We start from the raw sequence: 19,138 nt of genomic DNA, 5'->3' as shown, positions 1-19,138 counted from the left end.
ACCGGATCTCTGAATCCTAAAGGAAAAGAACCCTCCCTATACCTCATCCGCATAGAGCTTCACCACCTCTCTATCTCCATCTCCACCATCGCCTTCGCATAGAGGATTTCTCTCTGTGTTTCCGCCATCATGTCCGTACATATCAATTCTCTCTAGTTGTGCCCTTAGAATGGGCCATGGTTCTCAACCACAAACTTACTCACTTTGAAATTAAGACATTTGGTGAAAGGTTTTGATTTTTTATTGTATAAACCAAAAAAAATACAAAGCTCATTTTATTCAAGGCAAAAAGACTAAGGCAAGTTAAGGCAATGCTCCTTGTGCATGCCAAAAATGGGTTAATGCAAAATTTTCATCTCATATTGTAAATGTTTTAGTTTTTTGCCAAACTCACAATTGTGAGTATATGATGTGTCCGATGGTTCGAATGTTGGACGTTGGTAGTCTCATATTGTAAATATTAAACCAAACATCCTTTTGGAATGGATTTTTAAATCTCTCTCTCTCTCTCTCTCTCTCTCTCTCTCTCTCTCTCTCTATCTACACACACGCACACACATGAATTCATCTCATCAAATACATTAGCTAGTTACGAAAAAAATATCTTCAATATGTTTGAAAGATATTTTATAAAAGAGTACTTCAACCAAAGGGTTCTACGTGATGCTTCATTACTTCTTAAAGCCTTGTAGGGGAGTACCCATTCCTTGTTGAGGGGAATCTCAAAAGATCCTCTTTGTTTGAAGGAGAAGGAAAATGAAAGTAAATATGCACGTGTCTCTCTTTCTCTCTCTATAAATCAGATATTTCGTTGTCTGTATGTCAATCATCTTCCTGCACAAGAAGTTTTGGACAAATTCTCACAATAATTCCCACATTGTCACTTACCTCAACATCATGAGCTTCTCTGAGGGAGGCACCGCATACCTAGCTAGGTACGATTGGGGGCGGGGGGTTGCCGGCCCGGTGGGGGGGCCGGTGGTCCCCTGCCCCCAATCGTACCTAGCTAGGTATCTGGTGCCTCTCAAGCACAAGCTCATGATGTTATGCATTGTATGAAAAACATTGAAAAAGACTCCGTTTTCCAACATGAGAATATTTCTAGATCTTCTTGTGAGCTAGTTGAGGACACAATTGAAAGGCAACAATCAAGAAATTTTGACCCCCTTTCGCATGCGCCCGCTTGTTCACGTGGATCATGCGTTATTAGAAGGGCAAGGGTGCCCGTCGAAAAATCTCTCTCTCTCTCTCTCTCTCTCTCTCTCTCTCTCTCTCTCTCACACACACACACACACACACACACACACAGAGTTAATTAGTTGAGAAAGCATCTTTATTTATAAAAAAATGTTATGGTTGCATAAGCATTAACAAAGCAACACCCTTATTTTTTCATGGTAGACGTAATTTTAGAAATAGCACTGAGTGAAACATAAAGTGTCTAGCTGCCTTGAGTTAACAATTACATTTGTCTGAGGGACCCAACAAGAAAGCAAAACAGGCATGACACATGGAAATCAACACAAAGAGATCCATAAATCATCAGCTTGACAATGTTTCCACAAACCATGACAGAAACGATGCGTCTGCATATTATTATCCAATAATGAGTTGGTGATAGCTACCACTCTAGCTTTTAATGTATTTGGCTATGCATTCTGCAAAAAAAGTTTCGTTATTGGTATCTATAACAAGCTCGGGAGCACAAAATGCATTTATTGATGCCTCCAATAACAAGCCAAAGAAGCTCCTCTTGATACTCTTCAATTCCCAAGATAATTCAATGTCCATTTGTATCCTTTTTCACTAACACAAGTTGCATAAAGGACTTAACCACAAACAGAATACCGAACTGAGATCCATGCGTGTCAAAATAAAACGCTACATAGTCTTTATGATGAAAAGAAATTGTGGCCTTCTTATCCACACATGAAACATCTTGATCTAATTTCAAGAGTCTCTCCCACAATTCACATCATTTTTGTTGGCATTGAACATTCCAAAGAGCCAGTTTCACTCTGAAACAAAATCAAAGGATCATTGAAAAGATGGCATCTCACCCTCTTTCTCTTTGGCTACCAAAGAAGCCATCAAATCAGCCATATAATCACCCAAAACAAAAAAACAAATTATGCCACAAAGAAGGATTAAATGAAGTGGAAGGTTTTTTTGAAGGACCACTTCCTCCTCCATACTTGCTATCCCGTGGTATCACCACAATGCAACAAAAGATTCCATCAAACGACTTTATCAATGTCTCAAATGATAAGGGTGAGACTAATTGCCTTCTGTTAAGTATGGAGTTTGATTTATCCTTGTGATTTTCTGTGGTAAAAGCGCACATTTGTAAGGCCTCCATTATGGGGAGAAGCCATCGTGCGTGAAGGAAAATCACTCGTCGGAAACCAAAAATTTTCACGGCCAAAAATCAGGGGCAGCGGGGACGGAAGCCCTCGAGATTTTTTTTTTCCTCACCGAAATATTCATTTTCGCCGGAATATTATGGCCGGACGGCGGCCAGAAAGTGGTAAAAAAACAATCGATCGTTTGACCGGTGGTCAGTGATCGGAAGTCAATGACCGGTGGTCGAATTCAAAAGCAGATTTGTCTTCTCAAGGGCGGCCACACATGGACGGATTGAAGGGTCCGATTTGAACTTATTCACACAAGGGCGGCTACACATGGCTGCCTCTCATAAGAGAGGGCAACCCTTTTGGCCTATAAAAGGAGACCATTTTTACACACATTTCATAGTGTGAAGTTGATGCAACAAGGTGAGTGTGAGGTGGTGAGAGTGAAGCAAAACGGGAGCTCCATTAAGGGTATAATCCCTTTGTAAACTACTTCTTGTTTTGAAGTACTAAAGCCATTGAGTGGCTGCTTTCTCGTGGACGTAGGCCACGTTGGGTGAACCACGTATATCGTGTGTTCTCTCTCTCTCTCTCTCTCTCTCTCTCTCTCTCTCTCTCTCTCTCTACTCTACTCTATAATCTCGTGTATGTAAATCTGTCTCTCTCCATTAAATAATCTACTCAATTATCTATTTAGCTACGTCTTATTTCCTAACACCTTCTTGTAATAGTGTCATGAGCCTATCTAGAATTAGAGGAGGCCAATGTTGCAAGGAGCATCATGCATTTGTACAAGGGTTGAGCCTCTATGGCGTGACTCTCCACATGCGCCAACTCAACATTTGGCATGCGGCCCTTTCAAGACACCACGTGTTTCCATTGAACCTCTTTGTTTTTCATTGTCATTAGGTGTAATATTGATGCATGCAATTGATTGTGTGGTTGTTAATCTTCTCGTATATTCATGTGAAGACCATTGTGAGCAAGGAGTTGCAACAATAAAGAAATAGATGATACATGCCCGGAACTATCAACATCCAACCCTTTACATTTTGTTATGAAATCACCCAACAGAATACATTTAGAGCAATGACCAACAAAAGCACCCCATTTCAGTTTGAAATCCTTTCTAGGAAAACCTCGTGAGGCAATGTATAACCAGTTAGGCCTCTTTTTGAAAGCGTTCCTAAGTATGCATAATCTACTCATGTTCATTGTTCATACGCAAGGTGGCACAAGCACCTTACCAAACTAGTGGGATACAATAGCTGCCAATACATAGACAAGTAATTATACACTTCCACCCATATGGGACATTCTGGTTTTAGAATTGTTTCAATTTCAACTATAGGACACCATGCAACATATACACCATATGTCCCTCACAGAAAATGGGCATGCACTGCAACAACGGTGTAACGAGCTTGCATAGTTCAAAAAAGCACTTCATAAAACCCCTCGCTTGTCAAAAAAAGGTTCCTGAAGATCATCATTGAGAAGATCATGTGACCGCCGTATGAGGAAGATAGGGGGATGCCTCCCTGTAAACACAAGGATACAAGCACAAAGTAACAAGCTTGAGACACCCAAGTGAGAAATCAATAGCAACACACAAACAAAAACTGCAACAACTAACTTGGAGAGAGAGAGAGAGAGGGGGGGGGAGAGGAAGTCTATACAAAGTGATGGAGTTTTGCTTCCAAATGCACTTGCCCAAAGACTCGTGCCCCTTCTAAAAGTACAATGGCAGAGGATCTTCTTCTTGGCAATGGACTAAGCTAATTTTCCAGAGAAGGGGGCCTTGGCTCTGCTTATAAAGAGTTACAAGGGCCCCAAAAAATAGGATACCCTAGTGCTTTTCATCTTGCCCAAAATCTAGGCATCCAAAAGCTCACGTAAAGACTACCCTAGGCATTTTTACAGCCTTTCCATGTGTCACCACAAATTCTGGCACATTTTTTTGAAGCCACATTGGCAGCCTTTGTCCATGCAATTTTCTATGTGAGCTTTTATTATTTTAGATCCGGCATGTTTAGTGGCCCTTTGAATGGCCACTGGAGCCATGACATGTCATCACACCTGAGACATACCCCCCTCTTTTATGCCATCAAACAAACAAAGGACAAAAGCTAGAGTTAGTAGACACTAACTCTATGTATCCATGTAGTAAACTACACGCATTCAGCACTTGCAAAAATCCGAGAGTCACTAAACAACACATCTCATTGACGTCGTGTAACAAACTTGGACAGTCCAAGTCAAGATTCTACCGTGACACAGCAGAGATTCACTTCAAAACAGTTCACAGTTCACAATTGATTCGCGGCGGAGTTTCGTGCCTAGAGATATTGGCCCCAAAGACTGGCGCCCCTTTCAGTATTTCTTTTTATATTAATCCGTGTTCAAAGTACAAGAGAGCGGGAGGGTTCTCACTCTCAGACTCTGCGTCCAGATGCTCTCAGGAGTGAGGGCCCTACCTACTTATTTATAAGTTACAAGGGATGCCCCAAAATCAAAAGCTCTCAAGCTTTTCAAAGTAAAGCAATTTATCCAAGAAAAAGCCATAAAAATTCAGACTGCGTTTTTTTTCAAGGAATTCCGTACAACCAGCGCCGTAAAAAGTGGATCCGTACAACTGCCACTTGTGAACGCAATTCGCGGCGTGATTTTTGGAAATCCATACCATTAGCCACATCATCATGTGGGTCCGCCTTTGTTGTGTCCCACTATATAAGTGTGTCCCGGGGCCATGCCACGTCACCCATTTGTGACATACCCCTCTCTTGAAAGCATTGTAATTGCCCTCGATGACGCTGCAAAACAAACAGAGGCCATAAACTGTCTTAGCAGACACTAATTGTTAGTACCGATGAACTAGGAACAACACATCTAGCACATGTACCAATCAACAGTCACATCACAAGACATCACTTGACATCACATGACAAATCACATTCAAAAATCATTCCAATCTCGGACGATGATTAATCAGCAATGTATTTAGCAATCGCATCTAGATCCAGTCAGGACCTCACAGATGTCCAATTAACTAATCCTTATTGCAATCATGTCTATAGAGATTTATCGTACCAAAATGCTGCAGTCATTTTGTCTATTAGTTCCTGCACTTAAACAAGTCGAGTACAAATCACTATCATATTATCGGGAATTCCAAATCTTAAAGTCATTACAACAAAATACTGTTAGCCCACAGTATCCCTGAAACCCAATAGAGACATCAGTGACTCTATTATCAAAAATTCGATCAATCGAGCGGAGTGACTCTCCTCTTGTGCAAGCCCGCTGCACCAAATTCTGCCCATGCTCAAATCGGGGCTCGATCGGAGTCGACTATACTAAACCGAATGCTTTAAGATAAAGATTCACAATCTCAGGAGTATCTGCGAGGTCCTCCTCCTCCATCCACTTCGCATCCAATGCGGGATAGTTCTTGAATTTAACCAAGAACCGCCTTATCGCTTTACCTTTTATCTTTCTATCTTTATGTGCCAATATCTGTTCTGAAACGAGTATCTCCTCGCTTTCCTCCACTTCGAGTTGCTCATTTGGCTCCACATTATCGGGCACATCGCCTTTAAAAGGCTTCAAAGAGACTCACATGAAAAGCATTGTGAATTCTCCAAGTATCGGGCAGCTTCAGTCTAAAGGAGACATCATTTATCTTTTCTTTTATCTGAAAAGGTCCATAGTATCTCATGCTAAGCTTTAGAAAAAGCCCCTCCTTTCCCTTTTTCTATCTCAGACGTGCCTTCTCAAAACATAAGAGCACCCAATCGTTCTCCTTTAATTTCAAATCGCGACGATGTCAATCTGCTGCCTTTTTGTGTCTTTCTTGAGATTTCTCTAAAGCCTCCCGGACCTTGGCAAAAGCAGTGTCCAAGTCCCGTGTATACTGGTCGGCTTCAAAAATCTTATCTTTCGTGCTTAAGAAGGGTGGAACCTTCGGAGCACCTTCAATAATCTCAAATGGCGCCTCCCCCGTCAAAGAGTGAATCGTGTTATTGTAGGCAAATTCCACCAAGGGCAAATACTTTTCCCATTGAGTCTTCTGATCCGAAATGTAAGACTTCAATAAATCCAGAACGACTGAATTTGCAATCTCAGATTTCCCATCTATCTGCGGGTGGAAAGATGACGAGAATTGCAACCGTGTGCCAATGTTCTCTCAAATAGCCTTCCAAAACAAACTCGTCAATCGAGGATATCTGTCACAGACAATTGTCTCAGGCATGCCATGTAATCTGAATATCTGGGCAATAAACAGTCTCGCTAAGTGATCTGGCTTGACTGTTTTCTTCACTAGAATGAAATGAGCTTGCTTGCTAAGTCTGTCAATAACAGTCCAGATACCATCGTTCCCACAATGTGTCTGCGGGAGATCAAAAATGAAATCCATAGCAATACTTTCCCAGGGGTGGGTGGGAATGGATAAAGGCTGTAACAATCCCTGTGCTTTATGCCTGTCAAACTTGACCTTCTGGCATACCAAGCATCTGCGTACAAAATCATCCACGTCCTTCTTGAGTCTCGGCCAAGAGAAGTATCTCTCCACACCTTTCAAGGTGGTATCAAGCCGCCGTGACCCGTAAATGGTGGGCAATGGCATTCGGTTAGAACCTTGTCCCTCAACAGCTGTGTAACACACAACATCGTTTTCTTCATCAAGTAGCCATCCCGAATGGAATATCCCGCTACTACCTCCCCCAATTCTGTATTCGACCGAATACATCTGCAAAATTTGGATCTGTGGCGTACTGATCGACCATATCCTCGAAACTTCTATGATGTATCGCGGAAATAGCCAAGACCAACGACTTCGGGGACAAAGCATCTGCCACCAAGTTCTTATGTCCCTGCACATGGACAATCTGGAAGTGAAACTGTGACAGATGTTAGCCCACATCATCTGCTTTTTCGATAGCTGCATCTGTGACAAGAAGTAGCGTAAACTCTGCTGATCTGTGAAGACCGTAAAATCGGCTCCGGGTAGGTAATGTCGCCATTGAGTAAGAGCATGGATAACCACCAAAAGCTCTTTCTCATATATCTATGATGTCAATTCCGGCCTTGAAAACAATCGGCTCTCATGACAATGACATGGCCTTCTTGCATTAAGACCGCACCCACACTATGACCACAAGCATCACAATACACTTTGAATGACTTCAGCAAATCCGACAAAGTCAAAACTGGTCCAGAAGTCAATTTCTCTTTCAATGTCTGACACGAGAAAGGGACTCCTTCCTGTGTCAAAATATGCAAAGGGGAAGCAACCTCTGCAAGCTTTCTAATGAATTGCCGGTAGTAAGAACATAAGCCCAAGAAGCTTCTAACTTCATGGACATTCTTCAAATCGGGCCAATTACGTACAGTCTCAATCTTGGCCGGGTCCATCTGCACTCCTGCTGTTGAGACGATGTGTCCCAAAAAGTGTATCTCTAGTAGGAAAAATTCACTCTTCTTTGCATTAATCACCAACTTGTGATCTCACAATGCCTGAAAGACCAGTAGTAGATGTTCTCTATGTTTTGCCTCATCCTTGGAGAAGACAATAATGTCATTAAAGAAAGTGCGAACAAAAGATCTGTACTCTCTGAAAATCCTGTCCATCATTCGGTTAAAGGTCGCTAAAGCATTCGTAAGGCCAAAAGGCATCACCAAAAATTCGAATAAACCGAAGGTCATCCGAAAAGCTGTCTTGTAGACATCTCCCGATGCAATTCGAATATGATGATATCCGCTCTTCAAATCGATCATATTGAAACAAGAGGATCCCGGTAGAGTCGGTCAAGAATATCATCGATCCTAGAAATCGGAAATATGTTCTTGATGGTGATTTTGTTGAGAGCTCTATAATCAATGCACATTCTCCAAGATCCGTCTTTCTTCAACCAACAACACCGGAGAACATTAAGGTGAAGTACTCGGCTGGATAAGACCCTTTTCCAAGCGGTATTTCACTTGGTTCATAATTTCTTCATTCTAGGCTCGGCTCACTCAGTAAGGTGGCATGTTTTGGTGGTGTGCTTCCAGGTATCAAATCAATGGTATGATCCTCAAAACAAGCTGGTGGCAACTTGCCTGGCAGGCCCTCAGAAAAGCAATCGACATGAGTGTGGAGAAAATCTTGGCGTTCTTTATCAAGTTCAAACATATTTGTCCTATATTCATCATTCAACTCTTTCAAAAAGATCGAGTAAACAAACAAACTAGATTTCATTAATTTTGAAACGGCAGAAGTCGATACAATAGGGATAGACTCGCCCTTGAGTTTCACATCAAGTACAATGGTTCGGCCCTTTTCAGTAGTCAATGTAGCTTCCTTCGCATGATAATCGACCACGACGTTATTCTTATGGTACCAAGGGATTCCCACGAGGACATCACAACCTTCCAAGGGCATTATGTAGAAGTCCTCGTGCCCCAAATACCCCTGACAATGCAACCGAAGTTTTCCAATGACAGGCGTAATGGCCACATCCCTGCCGGGTGTCGCTAGAACTGCCTCTGCTTGTGGTCCCATCAATCAGGTGTAATCTCAAGCCGCGCCGCCAATTCAGGTGAAATGAAGTTTGCCTTGGCTCCTCCATCAAAGAAAATCAGGGCTTCTTGATCTTTCACTTTGCCCCAAGCTCGGCAAAGTTCTGTACTTTCATCAATCGTGCTTGGGTCAGTACCCATGCAATATGGAACCAGTCCTACTTTCATCTTGCCTTTTCGTCCACGTTCCTCAGCTGCTTTCAAACTCTATGGCCTTTCTTCATCTTGTTATTTCTGTGCCTTTTTAGGGCACTTCGCGGAGATGTGCCTATGTTCCCCGCATCCAAAACACTTCCCCTCTTTGATGTAGCTGGCCCTCTCCCGAAGCGTGAGCCGCGGTCGTGCATCCTTATCTTTCTTTTCTTGGGGGCTCTTCTTCTTTCTACTTTTATTATTAGAAGTCTGTTCGGTTTTCTGAGTCATGATCTCATATGTGGGGTAAGTCAGACTGCCTGAATGTATGGCTTCTAAAAGGCTCACGCAAAGACTACTCTAGGCGTTCGTACAACTCTGCCACGTGTTAGCACAAATCACGACGTAATTTTTGGAAGCCACGTCAGCAACCTTTGTCCACGCAATTTTTGATGCGAGCTTTTTCTAGTTTAGGTCGGGCGTCTTTAGTGTCCCTTTCAGTGGCCACTAGAGCCATGCCAAGTCGTCACACTCGTGACACATAAACCAAAAACAAAAGCTACAATCCCTAAATCAACACCTACAAACCCTAAATCAGTAAATGAAAAGCCTAATTTAGTACCTATAATCCCTAAATCAGCACTGCAAAACCCTAAAACAACCCAAAACACAACAAAAGCAAGAAAGAGATTGCGAATTCCTTAAACAAAACAAAATGCAAATTCAAAAACTTGAGACTCTAAAACGTAGAAAATTTGTAAAATAAAGTCCTAGAACTTGCAAGCTCTCTCTCTCTCTCCCTCTCTCTCTCTCTCTCTCTCTCTCTCTCTCACACACACACACACACACACACACACACATTTGACACTCCACATGTGTAAGTCAAATCTTCAACACCACATTTATCTTTCTTTGATTTTCTCAAATACTTAAATGAAGCCAAAAGATTAGAGTATTCAACCTGTTGTGTATTTACACCCATTGAAGCATCGACAAAGATTGGGATGTCATGCTTCACTCGCTTGATGACACAATTCCCTGTTTGTTTTCGAATCTTCCTTATCGCCTACATCTATGTTAGCGCCATCATATCAACCATATTCAAGATTAAATTTGCATCCAATCCAAAGCCAGTGAAGTAAAATGTCGTTCCCTCTCACCCTCCCACACTCACGGTGTTTTAAAAAGCACATAGGCCAAAGACAAAAGCTGCAAAGCCAAAATTAGCACCTAGAAACACTAATTCAACACCTAAAAATCCTCAAACATGAGCTAAGAACTTAAAATTGACACTTGCAAACCCTAAAACAAACCCAAGAATCCTAATTCTACACCTATAAACCCTTAAACAACACCCAAAAGTCCTAAGAATAGCAAAAACAAGGCCACATAATGGCAAGAAAGAGATTGCAAAACCCTAAACATCACAAAATACAAATCGAAACCCTGAAACTCTAAAACCACAAAACAAAACCCTGGTACTCTCTCTCTCTCTCTCTCTCTCTCTCTCTCTCTCTCTCTCACACACACACACACACACACACACACATTCATTTGGCATTCCGTGTGCTTAAGTCAATTCTTCCACACCACATTTATCTTTTGGAATTTCTCAAATACTTATATCTTTACCTTCATATGGTCAGAATATTTTAAATACGAATTAAAAGAGGGGATAAAACAATCACAAAAATACAAAAGCAAGGGACGTAAGAAAACAAGGAAAAAAAAACTCAAATCACTTTATTTGCTACCAAAACAAGACTCGATAAGACAAACCATTAGTCACTTAAAAATGCTTTTAGAAAAAGCATAAAAGCAACTTCCTTGAATAAATCTTGAAGCAAATACTTTAAACTAACAAGGATAAGACATCTCAAGACTTAATCCTAAAAATTAGAATCCAAATTCTAAAATACTACTTTAAAAAGTACCACTACAAATCCATTTAGAAGAGGCTAAACCTAACCAAAGTGGTACAAAGTTTAAAAGTTGACATATGCCACCTCAACTTGTCCAAACAAGAAGAATAAGATAATGACATGTATAGCCCCTACTCACGTCGTCGGTGCCCAAGAGTAGGCTCAAGTTTGTATGGAGTTCATTCATGCTTTGAACATACTCTATGAAACCAACTAAAAGATTTTTTATCCCCCTCCGAAGGTGATGGGCATACTCAACCATGATAAAGGCTAGCACTATCAAGTAAGATCAAAATACTAAAAGCACTAAAGATCTAAGCAGCAAAATAGTGTATTACTACATCAAACAATAACCGAGCTTCTAAGGTACCCACTTTTGTTAAATTTACTACCGATTATCCTAAAGATTCTAAAGGAAGAAACATTGAAAATAAACTTATTACGATGCAAAAATGAACGAACATTTTTCATCATTTTAGTAAAGAAATAAGATGGCAAGACTAAACAATGAAAGCACATTTATTAGAACAAAGACAAGAAAATCTAAGTAGTTGAGAAGAAATGACACCATATTTAGCTAAAAGAAAGATCTTTGAAGATATGTGAGACATACAAACGATATTTAGATTGGCATATAGGTTCAAGGTTTTTTTAATAGATTCAAGGAAGTTTGAAATATCGTATGGTCTAAAAAGGCACAACAATCACTATTTGTGGTACATTTTAAGTTCATAAAACCCTTCAGGGTGAAATTAAGTTTTTTACACAAGTTTCTTTAGTGCAATCCAAATTCAGCTTCGTATTTAGTGTTGTAAAGTCAACAGTTTGGAGACATGAGGAGAAGATTTCTCATTAATGCTTCTTGAAGAGTTCAAAAACTTTCTGATTGGGATTACACCTACCCAATCATTTAGAATCCAACTCATGTCAGCTTCCTTTAGAAGATTTTTCCAAAGTTCTTTTACGCTAGGTAAAATGACTTTGAAACAATAACTGTGGAAACCTCTGTTAGAGAGATGTTACAAGACGCAGCTATAAATCTAGGTTCTCAATACTTAAATGAAGCCAAAAGATTTAGAGTCCAATTGTGAAAAATTAAACAAGCTCAACAATTAGTCTTATCACTCTGCCTACAATTACAACATTTGCAATATCTAAAATAAAGGAGCTTGTCAACAAAGACAGCCAGTTGGACAGGTACGATTAGCCCCTTTCAGCAAGTTCCAAAAGAAAGACTACAACAGGTTTCCTTTGTATTTATATATATCGACCATGTGAACTTTTTCATAAGACTACAAAAACAATCCCTCCTCTATTTTGTGTCTTCACCAATTTTATGCACAAGGATATCCATTCAAAGCAAGGGGGATTGTTAAGAAATGTAATTGAAAAGTTATCAGTGAAGGAAAACATAACATCATAAAGAGAATTTCCGCCTTAAAATGCACACATCGCATTGACCTGTGCTCAAATGGACATAACAAGGCCAACAGACTGCCTTTGAAAAACCAATATCTTCTGCAAGAGCATAAGCATGCACAATAAACTCATGTTAGCAGGCAACTCCCACATGAACCAAAGGTTGGTATAACTTCAGTTAAAGCTACCTTTCTAAACTTTTTAGTATGTTTACCTTGGTGTCTACTCAAATGTTGCGCAGTTATCTCCTTTAACATTGTAATGCCAAAAAATGTTCTGATACTACCTAAGTACACATCCCCATCTCAGGAAATGTGTTTGTATATATGCAAGCCAGCACATATTTGTACACAAAACCGAGGGAAAAATAGCTTCCTTACTCACTTCCCTAAATGTAGGGCATCCTGCCTATCCGTCTGGTTTGTTTGATGTCATAAGCTGTGTTGAACTTGTCCACAAACTCATTGATTGTGCTGCAATACAGAAAGTAATTAGTAAGATAATCTTTATAATATCAATGTCGCTCACATTTAATTAAGAAGTTAATAAAAGTATACCTCGAGCACTTTGTCATCATTGCAAGATAAGTCATTAGCAGAGTATCATTGTATTCCTACACAAACAGTACTTGAAATCAGAGAGCTGTCACAACCCTACTTCAACACACCATGCTGCCAAGGTATAATCCAGATTACAAACTGGCTAAAGGACTTAGAAGAGAGTCAAATCGACAAATATTTCAAGCTAAAGGCTAAACGAAAAAGACAAAGTAACGGACTGAGGAATTAATTAAAAACTTGCATCCCCTTCTCACTATGTGCCCAAACACAAGGCATGACAAATTTCTGTGCAGCAAATGATTACCGTCAAAAAGTCATCCTGAAATTTTGCGGACTCTATGGCAGGCAGCCTGCGAAGGAGGCTTGAGATCTGTCGCAAGAGCGAATGCTCGTAAGGTGTTTCTCCTGAAAAAAAGGGAGGGAAAACACCATGTTTATTATTATTTGACAAACTTCTGGTGATCATCTTCTAGGTGCCTACTCCAAGTTATAGTGGTGGGAGCATCCAAATTTGATCATTTGCTTGGTGAGTTCATGAAAGCTCTGTTAAAACTTCTTGAAATATGCAAGACGTCTTGTTACTGTACCTTTTGCTTGTGCAAAAAAGTCTAATTAGACGAAAAGACAGCCATTGGCTTTTACCTTTATGAATAGAGACCAACAGATTGTGCAGAACTCTGATCCTGCAATTCAACATCTTGACTGCACTGTGGATGCCACTCAAATGGGCTGCCACTGTTTCGGTCATCCATGTCAGCAATTTGGAAGTGTCATACCCTCTTCTCTCAAACAATAAACAGAGCTGCCTTTGATATGAGGATTAGATTAAACAAGAGCTTACATTGTGTGGCAGCAGTGCTGCCATCAGAAGGTTTGATATGTGCCACATGATCGACTGTAATTCGCTCTGCTTCCACTGTCTATAGACAAATTCAACATTCACAACCTTGCGATGCAAAGCATAAAGGCAGTTACTCAATAATAGCGCAAACCTCAATGGTGTAACTTGACTTGACAAATATCAAGGATGGCACCCCATCAATAACATGTAACTCTGCAAAACACACAACCCTTGTTGTGCCTTAAGAATCAAAAGTGAAGAGCAAAAAGCAGAAGTTCATAGACACAGCTCACCACTCTCATAAATGGTGATTGGCAAGTCCTTTTGGGCATGATTAATGGCTGGACTCAAGAGCATGTACACAGGACTTTCATTGATGTCCATCAGCTATTCACCAATAGGATTCGCATATAAGCCCAGCCACAACAACAGAAATTCCACTCACAAAAGCGTAAGGCAAGAAACATATACACAAAAGTGATTACTTTTACATACAGCTTTGTGAATTTGCATGTCCGTCTCTTGAATGTCACTTCCAGTAGCATACCAGCCCAATATATCGTATTTAGGGAAGACCTTTTTGTCTGCAAACACATGATAATAATACTCGACATAGTTATATCAGAGTTCTAAATAAAAATGTGTGTATGTGTGTGCGCCCACGCACGAGTGCACACGTGGCATATGCCCGTGAAGCTGAGCTATTTTAGATGCATGGTATCCTCTTTTCAACATGCAATGCAGCCACACCTTTCTTTTTATAATCATCAAGGCAGGAAGCATATCATCTGCCACAGAAAATCTGTGTCCAGGTCAGCATGAATGTTTGTGCATGAAGCCCTCAACACTGGCAAGCTCTGATGATCACTAAATTGACACAATGTGTCATAATAATCAATATCTAATTCTCCTAAATGATTTTTTCATGTTAAATTGATCATTTAATATGGGGAAGTGCCAGGGGAGAAAAAGCTAGAATATTGGTTAAGCTAGCAGACCGGCCACAGTAGGGATCCAAAGGGGGGGCCATCTGCAAAAGAGCTATGTGCAACAATTGGCTCAATAGACCCTAAGGTTCAACCCATTAAGACTTCCAAAATGCTAAGGTTCCAAAATTCAGGTTGTGTCCAAAGGTCAAACATTAGGGGAATTGGATGCTCTGTGTGTCCCAAAAAGTCTTTGTCAAGCCCTACATAGGAGGGGGCGAGCCCAAGAAGTAGGGGATGAGATAGAAACACCCACACACACTCACAAGCTTCATTTGTACACAAGGGGAAAGAGGGACACATGTCAACTCCCTAGGCCAGATGCCCACAAGGTATACTCAAATCCTATTGGATGGAGGTGGACCAATAAGAATTAGGTTAGAGTAAATCTAGTTTAATTAATATAAAAACACTTAATAAAAGAACCAATAAGAATTAAGCTCTCTAGAGGACTATTGGATAGTCTCCCAAGGGGACCAATGAGCATTCAGCAGCCCAATGGCTTGCCTGATTCCTATTGGCCAGGAGGCAAAGGGGTCCAATGAGAGTTTAGTTGCATTTATTAATTACCTAAAGCTCTCACAAAAGGGGAAAGGGGGACACATGTCAGAAGGCTATCACTTATGCTACTTCATTTCCATTGGCTAGGCCTAGGGAGGTCCAATAGGGCTGTAGCATAAGCATTTAGCAAGGGGGGTCGACCAAGAGAGAGAGGGGGCTGATTTTTGCAAGGCATTATCACACACACACTCACACAATCTCATGCGTGAAGCAAAGAAGACCCTCTCTCCTTCTCAAGCTTTAATGGAAAGCTTACCACCTACCCAAGCTTGTGAGAAGGGATGCCTACACCAACAACTCTTGGCTTTGTGATGCAAATCCAACCAAGAGCCAAGCTTCAATGCATGCTCATCTCCTCTACAATGCTAATTACTAAGCTAAGCTATGCTAATATGAGTGATTATGTGAGGAGATGTACATCTTTCTCGTAAGAATACTCCTTCCTGTCAATCTACTCTAATACCCCGCTAGCTCTCACCATCTTCGCAGGTGTGTGAGGTTTTGGGTCTGAGACCGTGAAGGGATTGATGTTGTGTTTGATAAGTGTTTTGCTTAGTGCATGAAGTTTCCATCTTCATTGCACTAGCTAGTATTGAAGGAACAAAAAGAATTGTGTTGTAAAATGTCTCTCTTGATGGGAGAAACCATAATACAAGACCTTTTGGAGGGGGGACCGGCTCCATGCAAATCCAGTCCTCAACTGTTGTCAATTGCTTAATTTCTCTCTCTTTTGAAGTATTGTTCATGCTATCTAACTAGGTGTATTGTTCATGCTATCTAACTAGGTGTTATGCTTTTTGTTGCTCTCTCCACCCAAGCACTCTTGTTATTCACATTAGGAAGCTATTCTAATAAAATGCTCACTATGTTCATGCTATTTTCCGCTATATACACGTTACTAGACCGTTAAATGTTTCATTGGTATCAAAGCACAAGGTTTCTCTTTTCTTGCTCAAGAAGGAAGATCCTCAAGCTAGCTATAAATGGTTGGTACTATTAATTGTATGTGAGTAAGTAGAATAGGGATTTTTCAACCTTGCAGTGCGCCTGCCTTTGTGCAGTTAACAGGACATCACCGTCGGGAGCTATGGTCTTAATAGTGGAGTCCTACGGGGCTTGGCTACGGCTTAACCACTATTGAGCTATTAGAAGCTTGACAGGAGCCGGTGCTGTTTTGGTGTTGAACGACCCTCTCTTCTATTCCTTGCAATTAATGGTATTCGAGCCATGCGTACAATAGCTTGAGTGCTTTCTTTTAAAGGGGTAAAGAGGAGTAGCAACTAGGGCTTCAAGTACCAAAGTACAACTAAAAAGTTTACACCTAAAAGTTGTTAGAATGGCTGACAATAGTAAAGAGAATGAAATTAATGTTGATAGCTTTGATTTTGCTAATGAGCAAGCTACTAATGATGCCCCGATGCTTGTTAACTATCTTGTTCCTAAGCTTTAAGGCAATCCATCCCTCCAAAGTAAAGTGCAACGACAGCTCCGTGCTCATGGGATTCTCCAAGCTCCCCACCATGACGAGAGAGCACCTAGGAAGCCCCCTTGCGAGACTTCCAAAAGAGGTCTCTCTCCGATTCGGGAAGAAGAAGAGGATCCCTATGAAGGGCTCAGAAATTTGCTCCTTGATGACACATCTCCTTCTCAAAGGAGAACTCAAGAGCCTCCACCAAAGGAACCAGAAAGAAGTGAGTCTCCCACCACCTCGGCGGAGATGGCTCCACGAAGACGGCGGGCTAAACGCTCTCCATCGCCTCCAAAACAGAGAAGACCATCGCATACTTCTCCACACCATACTTCAAAGAGGGATGACAAAAAGCAAGAGAAGAAAAAGGCAAGAAAGAGGACACCCTCTTCTCCATCTTCTTCATCCTCTTTCTCTTATGAAAGTGATGGTGAAGACAACGAAGATCAAGGTAAGAAAAAGGCGAGAAAGAGGTCACCCTCTTCTCCATCTTCCTCAAATTCTTCATCTTCTGAAGAAAGTGATGGTGCAACCTTTGAACCATCAAAAAGAAGAGGCCATAGGAAATCCTATGCCGCGTGGAAGAGGTCATCCAAGCTCAAGAAGTTCAAAGAGGGAGGGAAGAGCGTCTCTTTCCTTACCTACCATGGCACTTTTGGTGCTACGGACAAAGTCTCGGCCTTTATCCAACAATTCAATGCGGCGTTTGGAGATGAGGGCTTCACGGAGTCCTCTAAGCTACGCCATGTAGCTATACACTTTCAAAAATCCGCCAAGCAATGGTGGTCTAGCCTACGGGCCAACGGTGAAGCTCCACGAGCATGGAAAGCTTTAAGAGCTTCCATTATGAAGCAGTTTTTGGCCACCGATGCCAAAGACATAAAGCTCTCTCCTTACGAATCCATTCACAAATACGTAGACCAGTTTTGGGACCTACAACTCAAAGCCACTGTCTTCAAAACGTTGGATTCTGGAGAGCAAAAGCAACAATTTTGTGCGGGCTTAACTGAAGAAATGGCGGAGTATGTCAACTCCCAAAGGCCACGCACCAAATCGGCGGTTATACACCATACTATGGTGGCCTCTCGAATCAATTTCCAAATGGGGGCTAAAAGAAATTCTAAGCCCACGGAAAACAAGGGTTCCAATGAGCCTAAGGGGAAGGACAATGTCCAAAAGTCTCCTAAGGGCAACCCCAACAAAGCTAAAGAGAAGGGAGTTTATAAAGGCAAAAATAAACTCTCTACTGAAGAGCTTGAGTGTTATCACAAGGATAACCGTTGTTTCAAGTGCGGCGAGCAAGGGCATGCGTACCGCGCTTGTCCCCAAAAGAACACCCGCCATGAACCTCCTAGAGCTACCTTGGTCGAAATCCAAGAGGAGGAAATTCACCACAAAGGATCTCCTCTATGCCATGCTTGGGGAAAGGTAAGAGAACATGATGCTTTTATTCTCTTTGACCCTGGTTCTACTCACAATTTTATATCTATAGAGTTGGCCACCAAGCTAGCCATATAAGCATACGAGATGAGAGATGTCCTATCCACAGACGGTGCTTTCAAGGGACAAGAAGCTTCACTCACTCCCTTAATCGGGAAATTGAAGCTCCATGTCCAAAGCTATGTCGACAAAGAGGACTTCTTTATCTCTCCTCTCAAGTATGAAAATGTAATCCTAGGGGCACCATGGTTTGATCGCATGGCTACCAATGTTAAATTCCCTGAAAGGAGAATCTCCTTTAAGTTCAGGGAAAAAGATATGTATATAGATGCTAAGGAAATGGGTAACACTATACCCATTGTACATACACAAGCTTTCAACAAGTCAATAAAGAGCTCTATTTCCGTGTACATAATTTTTGTTGAAGATTCTCAAAATGAACCTAATGTTTTAGCAAAAGAAAATATACACAATCAAAAGAAATTAGAGTTATCCAATTTTCTCAAGGGGTTTCAAGATGTCTTTATTGACGACATCTCTTGTGAGCTACCTCCTAAACGAGGTAATGATGACCATGCAATTGAACTTCTTCCAAGAAGTTCACCGCTTAACAAACCTCCTTATAGAGTTTCTCAAGCTCAACAAGAGGAGATTATGCGGCAAGTGCATGAGTTAGTTGAGAAGGGCATGGTTAGGCCTAGCTCATCTCCATTTTGTTCTCCTGTGCTACTAGTGCAAAAGAAAGACGGCACATATCGTATGTGTGTCGACTATAGAGCACTAAATAGGATCACTATCAAAAATAGGTTTCCCGTTCCACGAGTAGAAGACCTATTTGATAAGCTACAAGAGTCCACCTACTTCAGTAGGATTGACCTAAAAAGTGGCTATCATCAA

The 19,138-nt window shown here is 41.1% G+C and overlaps 2 protein-coding genes across 3 annotated transcripts in view; both read right to left on the bottom strand.

Moving 5' to 3' along the window:
• Positions 1 to 3,784: 3,784 nt before the first annotated feature.
• On the bottom strand, positions 3,785 to 12,642 carry LOC147451021 (uncharacterized). Its single transcript, XM_086519975.1, has 4 exons — positions 12,600 to 12,642; positions 12,417 to 12,484; positions 10,006 to 10,110; positions 3,785 to 3,892 (listed from the first exon to the last, which is right to left on the bottom strand). The coding sequence occupies exons 1-4, from the start codon at positions 12,640 to 12,642 to the stop codon at positions 3,785 to 3,787; spliced, it is 324 nt and encodes a 107-aa protein (XP_086376101.1).
• LOC147451020 (COP9 signalosome complex subunit 6-like) overlaps positions 12,396 to 19,138 on the bottom strand; it is a 44,881-nt gene continuing 38,138 nt past the window's right edge. Inside the window, exons 2-10 of one of the 2 annotated variants that reach the window (XM_086519974.1) lie at positions 14,282 to 14,370; positions 14,080 to 14,173; positions 13,938 to 13,999; positions 13,787 to 13,865; positions 13,588 to 13,680; positions 13,250 to 13,350; positions 12,943 to 12,998; positions 12,770 to 12,858; positions 12,396 to 12,671 (exon numbers count right to left, since the gene is read on the bottom strand). In XM_086519974.1, coding sequence (XP_086376100.1) covers positions 12,774 to 12,858; positions 12,943 to 12,998; positions 13,250 to 13,350; positions 13,588 to 13,680; positions 13,787 to 13,865; positions 13,938 to 13,999; positions 14,080 to 14,173; positions 14,282 to 14,370 — 659 coding nt within the window. In that variant the 3' untranslated portion in view covers positions 12,396 to 12,671; positions 12,770 to 12,773. Of the gene's footprint in view, positions 12,859 to 12,942; positions 12,999 to 13,249; positions 13,351 to 13,587; positions 13,681 to 13,786; positions 13,866 to 13,937; positions 14,000 to 14,079; positions 14,174 to 14,281; positions 14,371 to 19,138 lie in introns of both variants that reach the window. The other variant, XM_086519973.1, reaches the window with a different exon arrangement.

Source organism: Adiantum capillus-veneris, chromosome 9 (genome assembly GCF_014529385.1).
Source record: "Adiantum capillus-veneris isolate H3 chromosome 9, ASM1452938v2, whole genome shotgun sequence".
In the NCBI taxonomy this organism is placed as follows: domain Eukaryota; kingdom Viridiplantae; phylum Streptophyta; class Polypodiopsida; order Polypodiales; family Pteridaceae; genus Adiantum; species Adiantum capillus-veneris.
This window is presented reverse-complemented; position numbering and strand designations above follow the sequence as displayed.